At 43.2% G+C, this 18,629-nt stretch overlaps 1 protein-coding gene across 1 annotated transcript in view; it reads left to right on the forward strand.

The window, feature by feature from the left end:
* The window catches only part of CYRIA (CYFIP related Rac1 interactor A), a 31,203-nt gene extending 25,574 nt beyond the window's left edge, over positions 1-5,629 (forward strand). Inside the window, 3 exon segments of the mRNA XM_082218402.1 lie at positions 421-547; positions 1,970-2,040; positions 4,021-5,629. Of these exon segments, the coding sequence (XP_082074528.1) occupies positions 421-547; positions 1,970-2,040; positions 4,021-4,084 (262 nt within the window). The 3' untranslated portion in view covers positions 4,085-5,629.
* The last annotated feature ends 13,000 nt before the right edge of the window (positions 5,630-18,629 follow it).

Here is an 18,629-nt window from a genome sequence, read left to right on the forward strand (position 1 = left end):
TTTGCTGGCAGCGGCTGCTTCTGAGAGGCACAATGATGGACGAGGTGATGGAAGCCCACCATGCAAGCTGAGACCTCTAACTCTGCTAGTTGGACCCAGGGTCCAGCAATGGAGGAAGTCTCTGTACAGCCACAGGGTGGGGTGCAAGGATTGGAATGGAAAGGCCAGACCCCCCCACCCCCTTCCAACAGCTACCCCTCATCCCTGTGGGTAGGACAACTGTGCCAACATACCATGGGGTCAGGGGCAGTAGACATGTCGATTTGCCCATGGTCTGCCCTGTCAGCCGTTTTTATTGGCAGTTTTCTTTTAACTTTATTAGATTGTGTCTCAAGGTTCCTTGTGCTGCTTTGAAAGTGAAGGTTTTAATTTGAATTGTGACATAGAGGCAGAATAATAGCATTTTCTCCCCTTTCTCAGAGAATACAGAAGTAGGTTCACCAGCGAAGAAACCCTTATGTTCTGCATGAGAGTGATGGTTGGCGTCATCATTCTCTACGACCACGTCCATCCCGTGGGAGCGTTCTCCAAAGCCTCAAAGATTGATGTAAGAATAATGAATGGCAAGGTGTTGCGATCCCCTGCAAAAGCTTTGTGGGGTGTTCTGAAGTGGGGTGCACTTCAATTCATGTTGTCTTCTTCACTTGTGGTTTGAGGCATCAATCACATGAGCTGTACTTGTAGCCTTAGGAAAATGACTTCTTTTGCACGTTTGCTTTTTAGAATGCAACGTTAACTTGCAATAGAGAGCTTGGCACATGGTCCCGTGCAAATTTCAGTTGTAGCCTGTGACATTGAATAAAAGCATAATACAATGTAGCATTGAAATCCAACACACAAACATACAAATAATTAAAAACATCAGTCTTGTTCCCCAAATGCCTTCTATAGAATATAAGTCTTCACTAAAGGCTCAACTATACTCCCCACCCACCCAACCACAATTTGCCCCTGATCCAGATAGGACGCTAGTGTAGGGATAAAAAGGTAAAGGGACCCCTGACCATTAGGTCCAGTCGTGGCCGACTCTGGGGTTGCGGCGCTCATCTTGCTTTATTGGTCAAGGGAGCCGGTGTACAGCTTCCGGGTCATGTGGCCAGCATGACTAAGCCACTTCTGGCGAACCAGAACAGCGCACGGAAATGCCGTTTACCTTCCCGCCGGAGTGGTACCTATTTATCTACTTGCACTTTGACGTGCTTTCGAACTGCTAGGTTGGCAGGAGCAGGGACCGAGCAACGGGAGCTCACCCCGTCGCGGGGATTCGAACCGCCGACCTTCTGATCGGCAAGTCCTAGGCTCTGTGGATTAACCCATAGCACCACCCACATCCCAAGTGTAGGAATAGGAAGGTGATAATCTTTTTTCAGTTTCAAATTGAGGGTCTTGGGTGGGGGAAACAACCATTGAAGCAAACATTGCAGTAAATAAGTCTCATGATTACCAATGCATGAACAACGGCAATCAAGTTGTCCCTGTCCTGGAAACTGCTGAAATGCACTCCTTGAGAAAGACTGTGCCGTCCCATCAGGCATACTAATAGCAAATTCATTCTGTGAGCATGAATTTTGTTGTAGCCCAAACAGCGCCATTTGCACACATGAGCGAGGTATCAGCAGGCTTGTGGGAACTTGAATGTTCCTCCCCTTTCCAAATCTCAGTGATGACTGCGTTCTTAGTGGCTGTGCATAATACAGTGGCTGGTAAATCTTGACTCTGAAGGCACCAAGTTCTGAAGGCACCAGGTTCAGGTTCTACACATATTATGGGTAGGACTTTCCCATCTGTTCTTTCCCAGCAGGGAAGGTGTTGCTGTGACCTAGCACATTTTTTGGGAACAGCATTCAAGGAAGGTCCACACGTTCTGACCGGTAGAATAACAGCTGTCCGTTCTCTTACGCTTTTTGGGTATTTCATGCATGCATCCAAATAGTAGCCCTTATTCTTCCATGTCTTCTCTTCTTCGCAGATGAAAGGCTGCATAAAGGTTTTAAGGGAAGAGCCAGCAGACACAGTTGAAGGCCTTTTGAATGCTCTCAGGTACCCATTATGTTTGCCTAACTTCATTTTAACCATGTGATCGTCCATCGTGTTTGATTTACCACACCGGAAGTGTAACAAAATAATAAAAGTTGCTGGACTGGACATCAAAGACCATCTCCTGCCTGTTTTCAGAATAAATGTGAGACCTCTTTGCCATGACAGGCGGAGGGGTAACTATACAGAGCAGGGTAGGCTTGCATACCGTTAAATGGGTAGACGAGACCTCTGGGTTTTAGAGCACCAGAATTGGTTGTACAGTGGTACCTCAGGTTAAGAACTTAATTTGTTCTGCAGGTCTGTTCTTAACCTGAAACTGTTCTTGACCTGAGGTACCACTTTAGCTAATGGGGCCTCCCGCTGCTGCCGCACCGCTGGAGCACAATTTCTGTTCTCATCCTGAAGCAAAGTTCTTAACCCGAGGTACTATTTCTGGGTTAGCGGAGTCTGTAACCTGAAGCGTCTGTAACCTGAAGCGTCTGTAACCCAAGGTACCACTGTAATCTCCTGGGAGCAGAGGTGGATTGAGGCAGCGCGGCCTGTTCCCCCACACCGGGTGCCAAGCCCAGTGGGGTGCCATAACTATGAGGCAGTGCATGCACAGGACGGAAAGTGAGAGGTGGGTGATGGGTGGATGCCGAATTTTGACCTATCGTAGAGCACCACTGAAATTTGAAAAGCCAAACTCCACTGGTAGATTAGTTTATCGAGGGAACAATACGCTTGCAATTCAAGCAGTAGGTTTGGGGACTTAAGAAAGGAACATGGCAGGAAGGTAGCAGTAAAGGAAGGGGATGGAGGCAGGGCTGACAGGTAAGGGAGGGAAGGCAGATGTACTTCCGGTGCAGCAAGCATCAGAGTTCTACCATTTCCTTTTTTTGTGTAAGCATTTCAATTCACAAATTACCATATTTTTCCGTGTATAAGACTAGGTCCCCCCCCCATAAAAATAATGTCCAAAATTTGGGGGGGTGTTATACATGGGGGCCATCTCCTCCCATTTTCTTAAATCAGAGTTCCCCAAAATAGGGGGTGTCTTATGCATGATGAGGGCATCTTATAGACAGAAAAATACAGTATTTTGATTACTCATTTCATGCTGTGCTGCATATAAGACAGGGTTAGCTGCTAGGGTGCTTTCCATTTGTTGTTGGACTACAGTTCCCAAAATCCTTAACTAATGGTCATGGTAGCTGGAGATGACAGAAATTGTAGAACTAACAGCATCTGGAAAAAGACCATGTTGGCTACCCTTGTTATAGAAACATTACAATAGGCAAGTCTTAGTGGAGGAGTTTTATTTGCTTTTTAATTTTTTTTTTATTTTGACAAAGTAATAATTATAAATAAATAAATATGTGCACCCCCCCAGACCATTCCATTGTAATTATCCAACCTCCCAAAATTTCAACACCTCTTGCGGTGGTTTGAACCCTTTCTGTTTTAACAGTACAAATTCTACAAACACCTTCCATATCTCCTCAAAATCACTTCTGTACCTTAATTACACATGTCAATTTATCATTAATAACTATATCCCACACCTTTTTATACCATTCTTCTATTTTATATTATGTATTTTTATGCAGGTATGCTCATGCATGGGTCTTCCTGTATTTGTTTATTTAATGCCATTTACTTTATTCATTTAATTTGATGAATGCCGTTTCCCTCTTTGTTGCTGTTAATCAATGCACTCATTTAACTTTGCTTGCCTTTATTTAATGCTGTTGGGCCTTTCATAGCTTCTGGGACACAATCTTGCTAAGACAACCACAGAGAGCATTAATTTGAATAATCTAAAGCACTTTGCGTGTTCAGAGCTGCGATCCTGAACACAACGGGACTGTTTTTTTTTTTTGTGTGTGTGTGTGTTTATGTGCATAAGCATTGCTCTGTAAAGTTGCTGCTTTATCAAGGTGCATGACGGAGCCTGAAATTCACAGGATAGTCTTTTGACTCTGTCTTTGTAACTTCCAGGTTCACCACGAAACATCTGAACGACGAGTCTACTTCGAAACAAGTTCGAGCTATGCTTCAGTAGCGCCCTCCTTTTGACAAATGGACTTTTGTATTATTTAGAAAAAAAGATGTTTGTTTACATAATTTAATAGTGTGTGGTGTTAATACATCTGCCTACTTTAAATAACATAATGGCTGGTTTTATTCTCCTTGATGCACTCCGTGGACTTGTATCGATAACCTGACCGACTGACTCCATATGGTACAGCGTCCAGTTTATATGCTAGTCTTACCACTTGGCAATTTAAAGAGGTACCTTAATTTGAATATATAAATGACAAAAAAGGGGTCTATGTGCCTTGCTTTTTATGTGTTTATTGGTTGGCTTTTGTCTGTGGATGTATGCAGTAATTCTGTATTGTCGTCTTCGAACCGTTCCACACATGGAAACGTGCCACTGAAGATCTTGGTGTGGAAGCTTCTAGAACAGGGCTGAGGAACGTGCACCTCTGCGAATGCTGCTGGACTCCAGCTCCCAGAATCCTCCGCCACCATGGCCAATGGCTAAGGATTCTGGGAGGCTCTTCTGCTCTCCCTTCAAACCAGATCTTCATAGCAATTGACTGCAGGCACTGTGGAGTGGTCAACCATTGACACTTTCATCTTGCAGAGAAAGACTCCTGACAGAGTTTTCGCTGGGTTTGCACTGAAACCTGTGCATGCACGTTTAATTTTTAATATTTTTTTTAAAGCTGTTTTAAAATTTACGTAGCGTTGCGTCTGCAGTGTGCCTTTGGGCAGATAGTTGGAAATGTAAATTATCGATATAAAAAAATATACGGCGCCGTTTGGGTGTATTTATCTCAGCTTATCGAATCAGGATGTCGGCGTGCTGCTGCCTCTTCGCTCCCACCTCCTTGGCATGCCAGAGTTCACAACACTTTTCCTGCGTGGACTTTTAGCTTCCTGTTACATTGAAACCAGAACAAGCTAGGATCTTAAACCGACTTCACACAAGAAGCAAGAAGGGCCAGTGTGAACATGGGAACGCTCGGGCACAAAGCTTGTGCTTTCCTCGGTTTAATAACCTGAGATGTACACTGGAATCGGGACCAATGAGAGACAGGCAATGCTGTTGTATATATATCTTTGCCTAGTTTTATATGCTCTGTATCATACCGATGGCACTGAGAGTGGCTTTGTTGTGTTTGGGGTTCCCTGCTTTTCTCTTAGGGATTTGCTCCGCTGCTCAGAGAATCATGCATGTGATGGGGGGGCGGGGTTGCCACTCACTTTTAACAATGCAACACACCAATGTTGCAGTTTGCATTTGTGTCCTTTCCCCCTCCCCACCCCACGAATATGCACAAGTTTAGGGTTTGCTCATCCGGGATATAACCCCCAGTGGAAGAGATTGGCTAGGTGCTATTATTTTAGACACTGTTTCTTGGATTTATCTTGCATGAACATCACATTATTTCAGGCTCACTTTGAGCTACTTGAATGAGTCCAGCTCAGTAATCTCTTTGTTATCGTTTTGTACATTTTGAATGCTGCACAGCCGCCCTTACAGTTCAGTTTGAGCCATGTGGAAAGTTTCTGAAAATAAATGCAAAATAAATGATAAGCAGCTTTCTGTTTTCTCCGCTACTACATTTGGATTTGACAGGTAAAGTCCCCCTTATATTTATGGCGTAAATTTATGGCTGGCCGAGAAAGGGAACTGGATGGTTGTAGAACCACATAGGAAGCTTGCAAGGAACTGGTTCTCCATATAATTTGCAGGATGTACTGACCACATCCAGTGCTTTTTTTCCTGGGGGTACACAGGGATACGCATACCCCTAAACATTTTGTGAATCTTTGTGCTTTGGTCCATTTACTGTATTTATTTTTCCCGATTTGAACTATCTTTTCTTGAGTCAAAATGAGAGCGCCCCTAAACATTTTTTTAAGAAAAATAAGCATTGACCACATCAGCAAAGGTCTTTTTTGTCATAGCCTGAACTGCTGTGGTTAAATCCTTGGCATAAAGCTCATTGTCAGCAAAAAGCTAATTCGGGGGGAAATAATGTTCACATGAATCCCTTTCTCGGCAGAAACTGTGTCACAGGGATAACATAATACTACTTTGACATTCAAACATATTATTAAACAAACAAGGAGGGCCTTTTTCCTGCCATTGTATGTATATGCCTAACAAACAGGGGATCACCATTCACACATGCCAACTCTCTGCATGATGGGGGAAACTCACTGGAAGGAAATACTCCCAGATTGCACATGTGAAAAGCCATACTCTACAAATCCCAAAGTTGTATACAGTTTAGAAAGCAGTTGGAAGCAGGGTCTAGTTGCTAATAATTATGGATCTTTGGGGGATGTTTCATATTACCCATCTATAATGACATGAGAACCTAGCTCTTAATTTACTAGGAGACAAAATACAGTTTTTCTTACACTTGGAAATGACGGGCAGCTTATGTAAGCCAAACTCATTGCACAGCATTGTCTTTTTGGGGGGTTTGCACATTGTTGTGTGCTGTTTTGCCGCACTGAAGTGGAAGGTGCGTAGACATTAATAGAGGAAGAAAGCAAGGATTCCACTGTAAGCAAAGAGCCCAGTTGCTTACACAAATGCCACCGAATTCCTTTTACGGCTGTTAGCCACTGTGTGAAACCTGAGAGTTTACGTTATTTTTTCTTGGCTGTCCAGAGTTCCCCCAATGTGACACTTCCAAGAAACAAAGATTCTTCACTGTGAGCTGCATTTGTTTTATTTCCCACTGGAGTCCCAACTCAAGGAATACCGAAAACCTTTTGCCAGTTCCTCTTCTGACTGTATCTTCTGAGTGATCTGCAGCAGCTGTGAGGTGGTTAGCTTATAAGATTTCAAAAATAACATCCCTTGCTTGTGTATATGGAATATGGTATTCATATATTTAGACCCTGTGCCGCTTGTGCCGCAATGAGTCTCAGTTTTCGTTCGATTGTTTTGTATTTTATTTGTCTGAATTAGACAAGGTTTGTGCATGCTGGCTAGAGTGTGTATGGGTTTAGGGAAATTTTTGGCCCAGAATGGTTCAGAAAGTCTTCTGGGATAATAACTTAACTTCCTACAAATCCAGAAACTAAATCTTCTGGAGTAGTTACACTGAAGTTGGTTTGACTACATTAAGTTATTTGGGATCCAGCTTTTTTAGGTGCTTAGGGGCAAGAATAGCTTTCTATTTTTATATCTTTGATAGGATTTAGCACTATGCAGCTTGAATCTGAAGCTTGTTTTAAATAATAATTACTGTCAGTACTTGATGCTGTAGGGTGCAGGTAATGCTTGGGTGCAGAACTCAAAAGTCTTGGCTGCTCTTCAGACCCATTGATCAAACCTCTAATGTTTTGGAACCAATTCTCTTGATTGATTTTATATGTGAGAGTAGACTAATAATAATAATAATAGGTGCATACACAAACAGACAGACAAACAGAAATTGCGGCACTTTGCTCCCCTGTAGGGCAAATTCCTGCCTCATTCAAAGGCAACTGTTGCACCACTCAGTGAACTGGAAACTCAAGTCACCAAATCTCTTGCCCCTTTGCCTATATTTTAGGCAGACCACCCAACTTTCTATTTTTAAAGTGCTGCATGTATGCTTATTAAAGTAAATGTGCATTTGTCTCTCTTTTAAAAAAAAATGTAGTTGAAAAGTAGTGCATTTAAAAAAATTAAAAAGTTGAAAATGGCTCTGAGGCGGCGAAGGGTGTTTTTGTGTCATCACTGGTTCCAGCCAATAACATTTGTGCACAGCCAGGCTCTGCTGCAAATGTGTAGCCCTGTTCTTTTCCTTTGCTCGACCCAGGACAAGATGTGGTCATCACACATCCTAAGCATTGCTCAAATTACATACAAATGTACATACATGCCCAAAGTAACCTATTCCCTATCGGGGGGAAATTGACAGTCTGTCCAGATCTAGACACATGCAGTAGATGTGACAGATTTCCTTAATTTTATTCATGGTTGAGGACTGATTTTAACTGTACTTGGAATTAATGTTTAAACTATGGAGTTCTGTTTATAAAAGCCAAAAGAAGAGAGTTATTTGCCTTCTGTGTAATAAAAAAAAAGTTCCAAAAACTATTGTGTGATGGTTGCAATTTTATTTCAGAGGTTTGAGCTGAATCTTATATTGTTTCTTAATGAAGAGTTATCTATTTGGAATGTTACTTTATAATATGTAATCCGATGGATGGATAAAACACACATGACCATTGACCCCACTTTCTTGGGGTAATGATTACATAGATTAAGCCAGTGGTTTTCAACAGTGTGCCGCAGCACCCTGGGGTACCTTGAATGATGGTCAGGGCTGCTGCAGGCAACACTGGCCTCTGCCCCTTTTCCATCCCTCTTCTGATGCCCTCTTGCGTCTCTGCCTCCCAAAGGCTTGTGTGGCTGTTTGTTGCAGCAGCCCTGGCTCCAAGCAAATGGTACCTCTGGGGCTGGTCAGGGGGTGCTGGTTGCCAGGAGCTGAGGTGGCCTCGGAGTAAGCAAGCAAGCGGACAAGGGAGCCCAGCCAGACAGCCCTTGCTGTTGGGAATGTACAGACAAGTCCCAGGCCCTTGAGGCACCTCTCTTTGGGGCGGGGGGTGGGCAGCTCAGAGACCAGGGGCAGCAGCTGCTGCTGCCCAGAGGACTCCCAAGGAAAGGAGAGGAGGCTGAGGGAACACTCCACAAGGGAGGGAGTCTGAAAAAGGGTGAGAGGCTGCCAGCTTTGCAGACATGGGGTGATATAACTGGGCTCCTGAGACCCACAGGGGTGCTGCAGAAAGAATGCAGCTGGTCAAGGGAGCCATGGACCCCCGAACCTCTGGATTAGGCCTTCACACACACTGCACGCTCCAGATCTTTTGTGGGGTCTACCACCTTGTCACTGCCACCATTGCAAGTTGATTTGCCTTGTGCCTTCAGGCCCAGACTGCCCGCAAGGGCAAAGCGAGTGGAAGCAACTGTTGTTGTGTTTCCTTGCTCTTGGCAATACTGGCACACTCAGAGCGGGGAAGTGTGAACAGGGAGCAATACCAAGGTAGAGAATCTGTGCTGAAGTGCGAGGTTCTCGGCAGTAGGTGCGTGGGATTCCTGCACACCTAGACCCTGTTTCCATTGTGCGCAATATCAGAAGTGTCTAGGTGTGTGATCCTCACTGCATAGTGCAAGGCTCTCCTCACAGGAAGATAACCTGGGAGCAGGGACTCCGCTATACAGCTGCAAATAGAACGTTTTAAGTGCGTTTTTAAGGGACGTGGGTAGCGTTGTGGGTTAAACCACAGAGCCTAGGGCTTGCCGATCAGAAGGTCGGCGGTTCGAATCCCTGAGACGGGGTGAGCTCCCGTTGCTCGGTCCCTGCTTCTGCCAACCTAGCAGTTCAAAAGCACATCAAAGTGCAAGTAGATAAATAGGTACCGCTCTGGCAGGAAGGTAAACGGCATTTCTATGTGCTGCTCTGTTTCGCCAGAAGCAGCTTAGTCATGCTGGCCACATGACCCGGAAACTGTATGCCGGCTCCCTCGGCCAGTAAAGCGAGATGAGCGCTGCAACCCCAGAGTCAGCCACGACTGGACCTAATGGTCAGGGGTCCCTTTACCTTTACGTGTGTTTTAAGTGCATTATACAAATGTGACACTAGATGGTGAGAGTGAGCTAAAGGCAAATTTTACACACACACACACACACACACACACACACACACACACACATACTTCTTTTAAAAAGCATTTTCACAGTGGTTTTTTAAAAATATAGGTGTAGATTCAACCCTGGTTTCACATGACATGTATTGTGAAAGGATGTGGTAAGATGTTGATGAAGTGGTCTCATTTCCCCATCAATTTTTATCATCTCTCCCCCCCACCCCCCCACCCCACATACACACCCAGTTAGGATTTTTTCCTGCTAACTGCAAAAACTATCTTAACTATCTAACTGGCACGTGTCAAGGCACAGTCATTTTCAGCTGTCATGAAACTAGCACAGATCAGTGGTTTTTAATATAGGGGACGGAAGGTTGTTTACCTTGAAAATGGTTGTATTTTCACCAGCCCACATTTGCCTGCAGAAAAATTCTTACAATGTAAGCCTTCTATATTAGGTACGATCAATATTTTGTCTGGTCTGCGTCAGTTGGCTTGATGCACTTTTATCATGTAGGTTGAGAGTTTGCAATATACATGCTTTTACGAATAATCTGTTGTTGATGCAGAAGAGCACGAGATCCTATTGTATCCTTGTCTCGTGCTATAGCGATTTGTACTCCATAATTTACTGTATGCATAACATGGGTCACTTTTAATCCGTTTTATCCATTTCCCATCAAACATCGGGGAGCCCTTGAGTAGTAGTCCACCTCAAAATATTTCAGCTTTGCATTTCCTAGAAGCTTAGAGCTTCTATCTAAATGGTAACATTTTCAATTCATATATACTTCAAAGTGGAACTTTGGGGGGGGAGGGGGGAGTATGGGCAACATGGAGGAAATCTTTCACTGTTGTTTTGCATTTCAACTCAGGCTTAATGTTTATCTGCTGGGGGCGAAGGAGGAACTGGTTGAAGAAAAAAGGAAAATGTCAAAAATGAATAATAAAATGGTGTTTAAACAGAAGCAGATTTACTGTGATATGTTTCCCCCTGATAAGCCCGATAATGTTTCCCAAATGTGTTGGTTGGATTCAGAGCCAAGATGACTGGTCAGGTTTTATGTGCTATTTTTAATTTGACTGCTTAAGAAACTTGACATCATCCTGGAGGAATTCCCTCCTGCATAGCTGTATCTACTTATTTGTAGGTTAAAATTCATCTCAATATAGATTCATGCGAAACATGTGTTACCGCAGAAGCAGAGATAGGTGAGTAAAATAACCAAGGGTGGCAAAGAAACCATATTTCTGTTTGGGATAGTTTTCCCTGTGTGTGTCCCTCAGCCCCACCGCTGCCCCAACCAAGAAGGAATATGTTTTCCTTTAAGGTCATCTCTCTGTTTGATATTGTAGACTCTTAAGGTCTCTCTGTTCGGCAAACTTCCTTGCCCTTTATGCAGCAAAATCAGGCTGTGAAATGGGAATACGAGTGACCTAGGAAAGGAAAGCAATGGAACATTTTTTTGTGAGTTCCAACAAAACTGTCTGGCATGCTGCTGTGATATTGCTTTGACATAATAATTTAGTGTATTATGTGCTGTGTAGAAATAAAGGGTCTTCTATTTTCCTCTCTTGCTAAAGTCTGCATCAGTGCCTTTTTATTTTTAATGTAGCCATTCTAGAGCCTCCAGATGTTTTTGGACTCCATCCCCTGTCATCATCCCTGACCATTGGCTGTGCTGGCTGGGGTTGATAGGACTTTGAATCCAGCAACATCTAGAGGGCAGAAAGCTTCCCCATCCCTGTTCTGTAGCACCAGGGAGTAAGCTATTCTCAAAAGTTCAAATAATGACAAAAAAGGGTGCTGTTCCAGTAAAGAAGGAGACAAGGTAGTGTCGGGTTTAGGGTGGCGCAGATGGTTTCTCTGCACAGGGTGCTGAGCCAAGAGGGTGCAAAATTGAGAAGATCCATGACTGAAGACCATTTTGGGGCACCAAATTTTGGCTTTGTACAGGGTGCCATACTATGAAAGATTACCAAAGTCCACCCTTGGACAAGGTAACAACTTACAGGAAATAAAAGAAAGGGCTATTTTAAAAAAAATAAATTATGATTTTCAATTTTATACATTTTAATAATTTTACAATCATTTTAACATTTCCAAACTCGACATCCTTCCCTCTCTTTCTGGGGTCCCTTAAATTTATTTTTTTATATTTTCTGCATATCTCAAATTAACTTAACTTAATCATTTGTTAATCTACTTTAAATGATACTCTTATAAAGCTGCAGATTACACTAGCCCAGAGATGGAAAGAAGACACAGTCCTTAGGGGAGAAGAATGGCAATCTAACCTGTTGGACTATGCCGAAATGGCAAAACTAACCAGAAAGTTCAGGAACCAAGAAGACCCAAACTTCAATAAAGAATGGGGAAAATTTATAATTTACTTGAGAGACCACTGTAAGCAGAAGAGAATATTTTCAGGATTACAATAACACTTGTAATGTAAAAAACAAAATAAAAAAGTTCCTTCGAGTAGCACTTTAGAGACCAACTAAATTTGTTATTGGTATGAGCTTTCGTGTGCATGCACACTTCTTCAGATAACTGTAATATAAAAGATATTATAGACAAAATGGAGAGACATAAAATTTGGATGATGAAATAATATGCTGTTGAAAAGGTTTATAATGAGACCAATGGAGGGGAAGATGGGAAGTCTAGAGATTCGGAGAAACCTCTAAATTTGGGTATGCATTTTGTATTGTTATAACTCTACACTTGTAAAATCAAATTGAAAATTATTTCAGCAAAATAAAGCTGTAGGTTAATACAATAATCGTGTCAATGTTCTTATCTGTTTGCAGTTTGTTTGTAAAATATTCAAGAAACCATTTCCATTCTTTCATAAAAAGTTTGTTATCTTGATTTCTTATTTTCCCCGGTAAGTACGTCAGGGCTATTTTCAAGGTTTTGCTGAAAATGCAGGGGTGAATTTATCTCGAGTTCTCCCTACATAACTTTGAGCAGGTTTGGAACAGCCACATGCTTCTCCCCTGATGTCAAGGCCATCTTTCATTCCTCTAGGGTCTGATGGAACTGGGACACAATGCTGTGTCAAAAGTGTTTTGGAACCTGTTTTGGGAAAGCAGACATGGGAATCTTGACAAGATGGTCAGTCATAGCAGTCAGGGGGCTCCCCTAGAAAGCAAGTCTGCCCGCTATAGTCAACCTCATCTTAAAAAATACCAACTCCAGAGACATTGCAGTGGCTATGTTCTGTGGTGCCTTTTCACATAAGTTAAAGGCAATAGATCTGGCCACCAGTCCTAAAGGATCTACACTGGCTCCCAGTACTTTTCCAAGCACAATTCAAAGTATTGGTGCTGACCTTTTAAAGCCCTAAATGGCCTCGGCCCAGTGTACCTGAAGGAGCATCTCCACCTTCATCATTCAGCCCGGACACTGAGGTCCTCCTCTGAGGGCCTTCTGGTGGTTCCCTCACTGCAAGAAGTGAAATTACAGGGAACCAGGCAGAGGGCCTTCTTGGTAGTGGTGCCCGCCCTGTCAAGGAAATGTCAAGGTTGACTTCTAAAAGACACTTGAAGGCAGTCCTGTTCAGGGAAGTTTTTAAGGGTTAATGTTTTATTGTGTTTTTAATATTTTGTTGGGAGCCGCCCAGAGTGGCTGGGGCAACCCAGGTAGATGGGCGGCATATAAACTATTATTATTATTACTACTATTATTCTTGTTATTAGAGCCCTTTGAATCCTTTTCAGTAGGCAGACGCTATAATCCTCTGATCATCTCTCCTGAGATCCCATTGCTGTTGCTACACCTGCTTCACCCCTTGGTGTACTCTTCTTTTTTTACCAACAACAATGGAACAAAACTGCTTGTGGTTTGTAGACGTTATTGCACCCTAGTTGTCTGCTTGAATAATGCTGCTGACAAAATTTATTTTGTCACCTGATAGGCTATTGCATTGCTCCAAAAGTCCATTCTGTGCCATCTCATTGTTCAATTCCTAGATCACACCTTCCCTGAAGAACCTTAGCCCTATCTTAGCTCCTTTCTCCAGTGTTTACACCTCTCTCTCTCTCTCTCTCTTCATAGCCTTTCTTGGCTACTCATTAATAAGTCCCTGGCCTCTTATCTCTACCTTGTCTGTTCTTTCATGTTCACGGCTTTGCATGCTGAGGCTATGTGAATGATAAATATATTGACACTGCATATTTATAGGGTTACTTTTACAGGTCTCTGTACTAAAACCAAAGACTTGGAGGACTTGGAGGCAAAGACTTGGTGCAAAATCCCTTGGGTTTCTCCCCCCCCCTCAACTGATGCTTAGAAGCAGCACGAGCACATGCAAAGGATTTCTTGAGAGATGTTCATTGCTTGTGGCCTAAACTGCGGGTGCCCTCCTGTGGATTCTTCTTCTTCTTCTATCACTCGCAGCCGAGTAATATTGTCTTCCACAAATATCATCTTAATAATGTGTCTGTAGGCAACTGTGGAGGCCAATTCTGGATAGCTTACACACAGCTCCTTGTTCCCACCAATAGCAAGTTCAGGTAGTAAGCACTAACAAACATGGCAACAAAATGGAACCACTAATGAAGGAGAGTATCAATTTTGCAAAATTACCAAAAAAAAAAACCCGCCACACACGAAAAACAAACCACCAAGGTGGAAATGGAGAGAAAATAAATTTGCTTGCTTGCGGCAATATTTCGCAAACTTGGGTCCCTAGCTGTTGTTCAACTACAACTCCCATCATCCCTGACCACTGGTCCTGCTAGCTAGGGATGGTGGGATTTCTAGTTCAACAACAGTGGGAGACCCATGCTGGGCTTAAAGGTATCCCAGAGGAAGGCCTGCCTGGCTAGAACCCTGAACAAGAGCACTCAGGGTGTGTGAATATACTGCAATATTTTGTTGAAGGCCCCACATGTGATGTCTAATTGATAGATGTGGTACTCAGTGTCTCACCCCCCTCTTTTAAGCCTTCTACAAATAACAAAACGGGACTATGCAGAATCAAAGAGCTGCATTTCACAGAAGCTCGTTTTCAGAACAGAAACAGTGTGCTGCTCATATTTTGTATCTCTCAGTAGCTAGCTTTAATGTGCTTAATTACTGGCCTTTGTAGCAAATCTGCTTTCACTTAGGAGTTCAGGGATTTTATCATAAAACAAAACAACCCGGCTAACAGCTACAGGGCAAAGAAGGTGACAAATTTTATAGCACGCTTGACAGTCCAGGAAATATTCCACCTTAATGTCTGGCTGTGCTTGAAAGGCTGCTTAATTCATAAACGCTGACACCATCTGCCGCTACTTTGATGAATGGGGAAACGGGAACAGCAGTTTCAGCAGCGGGAAATGTACCTGATTTGGACGCTTGGAGGTAAATGAAGCAAATTTGCATTCCAGACTGTTCTGACCAAATGGCACCTACGCGCTACGGATTTCACAGTCCCCGATGTCGGATACCACAGGCAATGCTTTTGGTATGGAGAAGGGGTGGACAAATTTCAGGCTTGGCGGATCTAATTGGGAGCTTTTTCATACTAGAAACCAGGGCTTTTTTAAACTCAGTTCCAGCACCTCTCAGGTAGGTGCCATTGACATTCTAAGAAAACGAAGGAGGTGTTCATGGTGAGTTCCGGCACCTCTTCTTCTAGAAAAATTACACTGCTGGAACCCAAAGATCTACCATCCAAGGCATGTTGCAAAAGACACAGGTAGAACTGGAAAAAGAGAGTGCCTCTGAGTACCCTCCAAGCCAGGAAAATTAACTATGATTGGTTCTCAATACCTGAATGCTGTTTGTGAAGTCACACACTCCACTTCTGGTTAAGCCAAGCTCTCTTCATTTCAATACCTAATTGTAATACCTAATACAGTGGTACCTCGGGTTACATACATACCTCAGGTTACATACGCTTCTGGTTACAGACTCCGCTAATCCAGAAATATTACCTCGGGTTAAGAACTTTGCTTCAGGATGAGAACAGAAATTGTGCTGTGGCAGCAGCGAGAGGCCCCATTAGCTAAAGTGGTACCTAAGGTTAAGAGCAGTTTCAGGTTAAGAAACTGCTCTTAACCTAGCTTGGCAGGGGGTTGGACTCGATGGCCCTTGTGGTCTATTCCAACTCTATGATTCTAGGAAGAACAGACCTCCAGAACGAATTAAGTACTTAACCAGAGGTACCACTGTACCTAATACCTAATTTCAATACCTAATTGTTGTTGTTGCCATTGCTGAACAACTGAGGAGTCAGACGCTGTTGCCAATCTTCTGCAAACCATCCAAAGATTTGCTGGTAGATCCCAATCTACTTTCTGCTCAACGTCCGCCCCCCCCCCCCATGGTATATACAGTACTTGTCCCTGGCTATTTCACAACTCTTAAGCAAAACTGAGCTTCTTTGAGGCTAGCAGTTTCAGCTGTTTGGGATCATCTCCTCTGCCTGCTGGGAAAAAAAATGTGTGGGCACTCACAGATGCAAATAGAATAAAGGCATTCTGTCAGCTTGCTCACTCTTAGCATAGGAATGGCCCAGAGAGCCCAAGAAAGCATGGACCAACACACACATAAAATGTAATCGTCTGGCTCCCGCCCAACGGCATCAGCTGCTAGCTGGCAAACCAGATATGCTCTTCACCTGTCCTTGCAGCTGTCGACATTTGACTGGAAAATGAGAGCAATGGTTTAAATGACTGGTACTTGTTGCTATTGGTTTCTCTGGAGGACGTTCAGTGTGACCCATTCTCTTTGTCCAAGCCACACAGCGATATTGTAATACAGGGAGAAGAATGAAAACACTTGGTGTCTTGCCTTAGCAAAGAAGATCCGCTTCATCTGCATAGACCTGAAGTCTAGACCTAGACATCTAGATGCCTATACAGTGGTACCTCGGGTTAAGTATTTAATTCGTTCCGGAGGTCCGTACTTAACCTGAAACTGTTCTTAACCTGAAGCACCACTTTAGCTAATGGGGCCTCCTGCTGCTGCTGTGCCGCCAGAGCACGATTTCGGTTCTCATCCTAAAGCAAAGTGCTTAACCTGAAGCACTATTTCTGGGTTAGCGGAGTTTGTAACCTGAAGCGTATGTAACCTGAAGCGTATGTAACCACTGTAAGTCCAAAAAAATCACACATAGGTCTGCTTCTTCATAATGATATGTGTTTGGAAACTGCAATCACCCATGTCAGCATCCAAATTTCCCTACATGAAGCTTATCTGGATAGCAAGAGAGGACAACCCCAGACCCTCCAGATGTCTTTTGGACTCCAAACCCCATCAGCCCCAAGCCTGTCAGGGATGATGGGAGCTGTAGTATAGCAGTGTTTCTCAACCTTGGGTCTCCAGCTGTTGTTGGACAACCCCTAGCAAGGGATGATGGGAGTTGTAGTCCAACAACAGCTGAATAGCAATATGAGAAGGGTCATCAGTCTCCCGCTTCTAATATGAATGAAAACAGCAGCCCTGAACGTTTGAAGTGATAATTCAAATCTCAATGTTTGTGTCAATTATTTCCCTTAACCAGCCAATTCTACGCTTTTAAATCCAGCACTGGCTTCCATGTTCACGGCACCTCCCATGTTACAAGGGCTTGTTTCATAACGAGAGCACTCTTCAGGATAAAGGCAATGCATAAATGGTCAAAGAGTCCAGATTGACATAACAGGCAGAAATAATGACAGCTGAAACTTTCCTCACCACAAAACTGGAGGGAAAGTGTTCGTCATCAGTTAAAAGGTGCATAGAGCCTCCTTCCTGGTAAGATTCTGGCAACCCTATTTATGAAGAGCTGTTGCCTTATCAGGAGTAACCTTACTCTCATTTAATTTTGATGTGTTTTGATTGATGGCCACAGGATTGCTCCTGAGCGAAGCCTCGCTGGTTTAATTCCGGCGGATACAAAGGAGATTTCTCATTGCAGCTGAAATTATACTTGGGCGTGTATGTGGTACAGTTACCGAGTTGGACTCCGGCCATGTTTTAAGTGTTAACACTCCTGCTCTGAAAAGCGCTCGAGGGAGTTATTTGTGAGCACCACTCATCCATTGCTGCGTCTTACACACTGAGCTGGAAAAAAGTACCCACAGGTACTTCAGCTCTTGCATCACAAAAGTCATTGCACTGTTTAGAAGGCAACCCTGTTTAGGGAAGTTTTTCCACATTTGGTGCTTTTAATATTCTGTTGGGAGCTGCCCAGTCAGATAAGTGGAATAATAATAATAATAATAATAATAATAATAATAATAATAATAATATTCCTCTTACTGGAAGAACAAGTATTAAGAAAGAACTCGTAGAAATAACCTAGCAACTCCCAATTGTCAGCTCCTTTTCCCGACATCATCTATTCTTTGTGAAATATATTCCCAACGAAATTACATTGCAAACACTAACAAATGTCCCCTGAAAAATATAATTTATGTGAGATACTGTTTGTTCTTCATGCTCAGTTCCTGTTTCTCCGGGCTGAGCCTTGTCTACATTAAGTGTGCCCCTTAAACCAGGGTTGCTATATTTCAAAAAGTGCTATATTTCAAAAAGTGAAAACAAAAGTTGTTGAGCTATTTGCGGGGGGACGGGGGACGGACGGGGACACAAATATAAGTTTCTACCTTTTTTTAAAAGAAAAACTGCCAAAAAATCCCACCCGCCCTCCCTTCTGTTCTGAACAACATGGAGGTGTAAAAAGCTTTGTGTCGTGCTAACTAAAATAGGAGTCTTTTCTCATTGATGAGAGAGCAGATAGGGGTCACCCCCACTTTTTTGTGGCCCTGCCTCTTTTTCTGTGGTAGCCATGTTGTTTTGTTATAAGAAAAAATTGCTCCTTTGTCACTTATGGGGTATCCAAGAGCCCGTATAGAGTCCTTATGTAGGTTCTCTGTCGGTAGGAGAAAATAACAGAAGCCAACCAGAGAGTATAGTGATACCTCGGGTTACAGACGTTTCAGGTTACATACGCTTC

Source organism: Podarcis vaucheri (genome assembly GCF_965113315.1).
Source record: "Podarcis vaucheri genome assembly, chromosome: 3".
Classification (NCBI taxonomy): Eukaryota; Metazoa; Chordata; class Lepidosauria; order Squamata; family Lacertidae; genus Podarcis; species Podarcis vaucheri.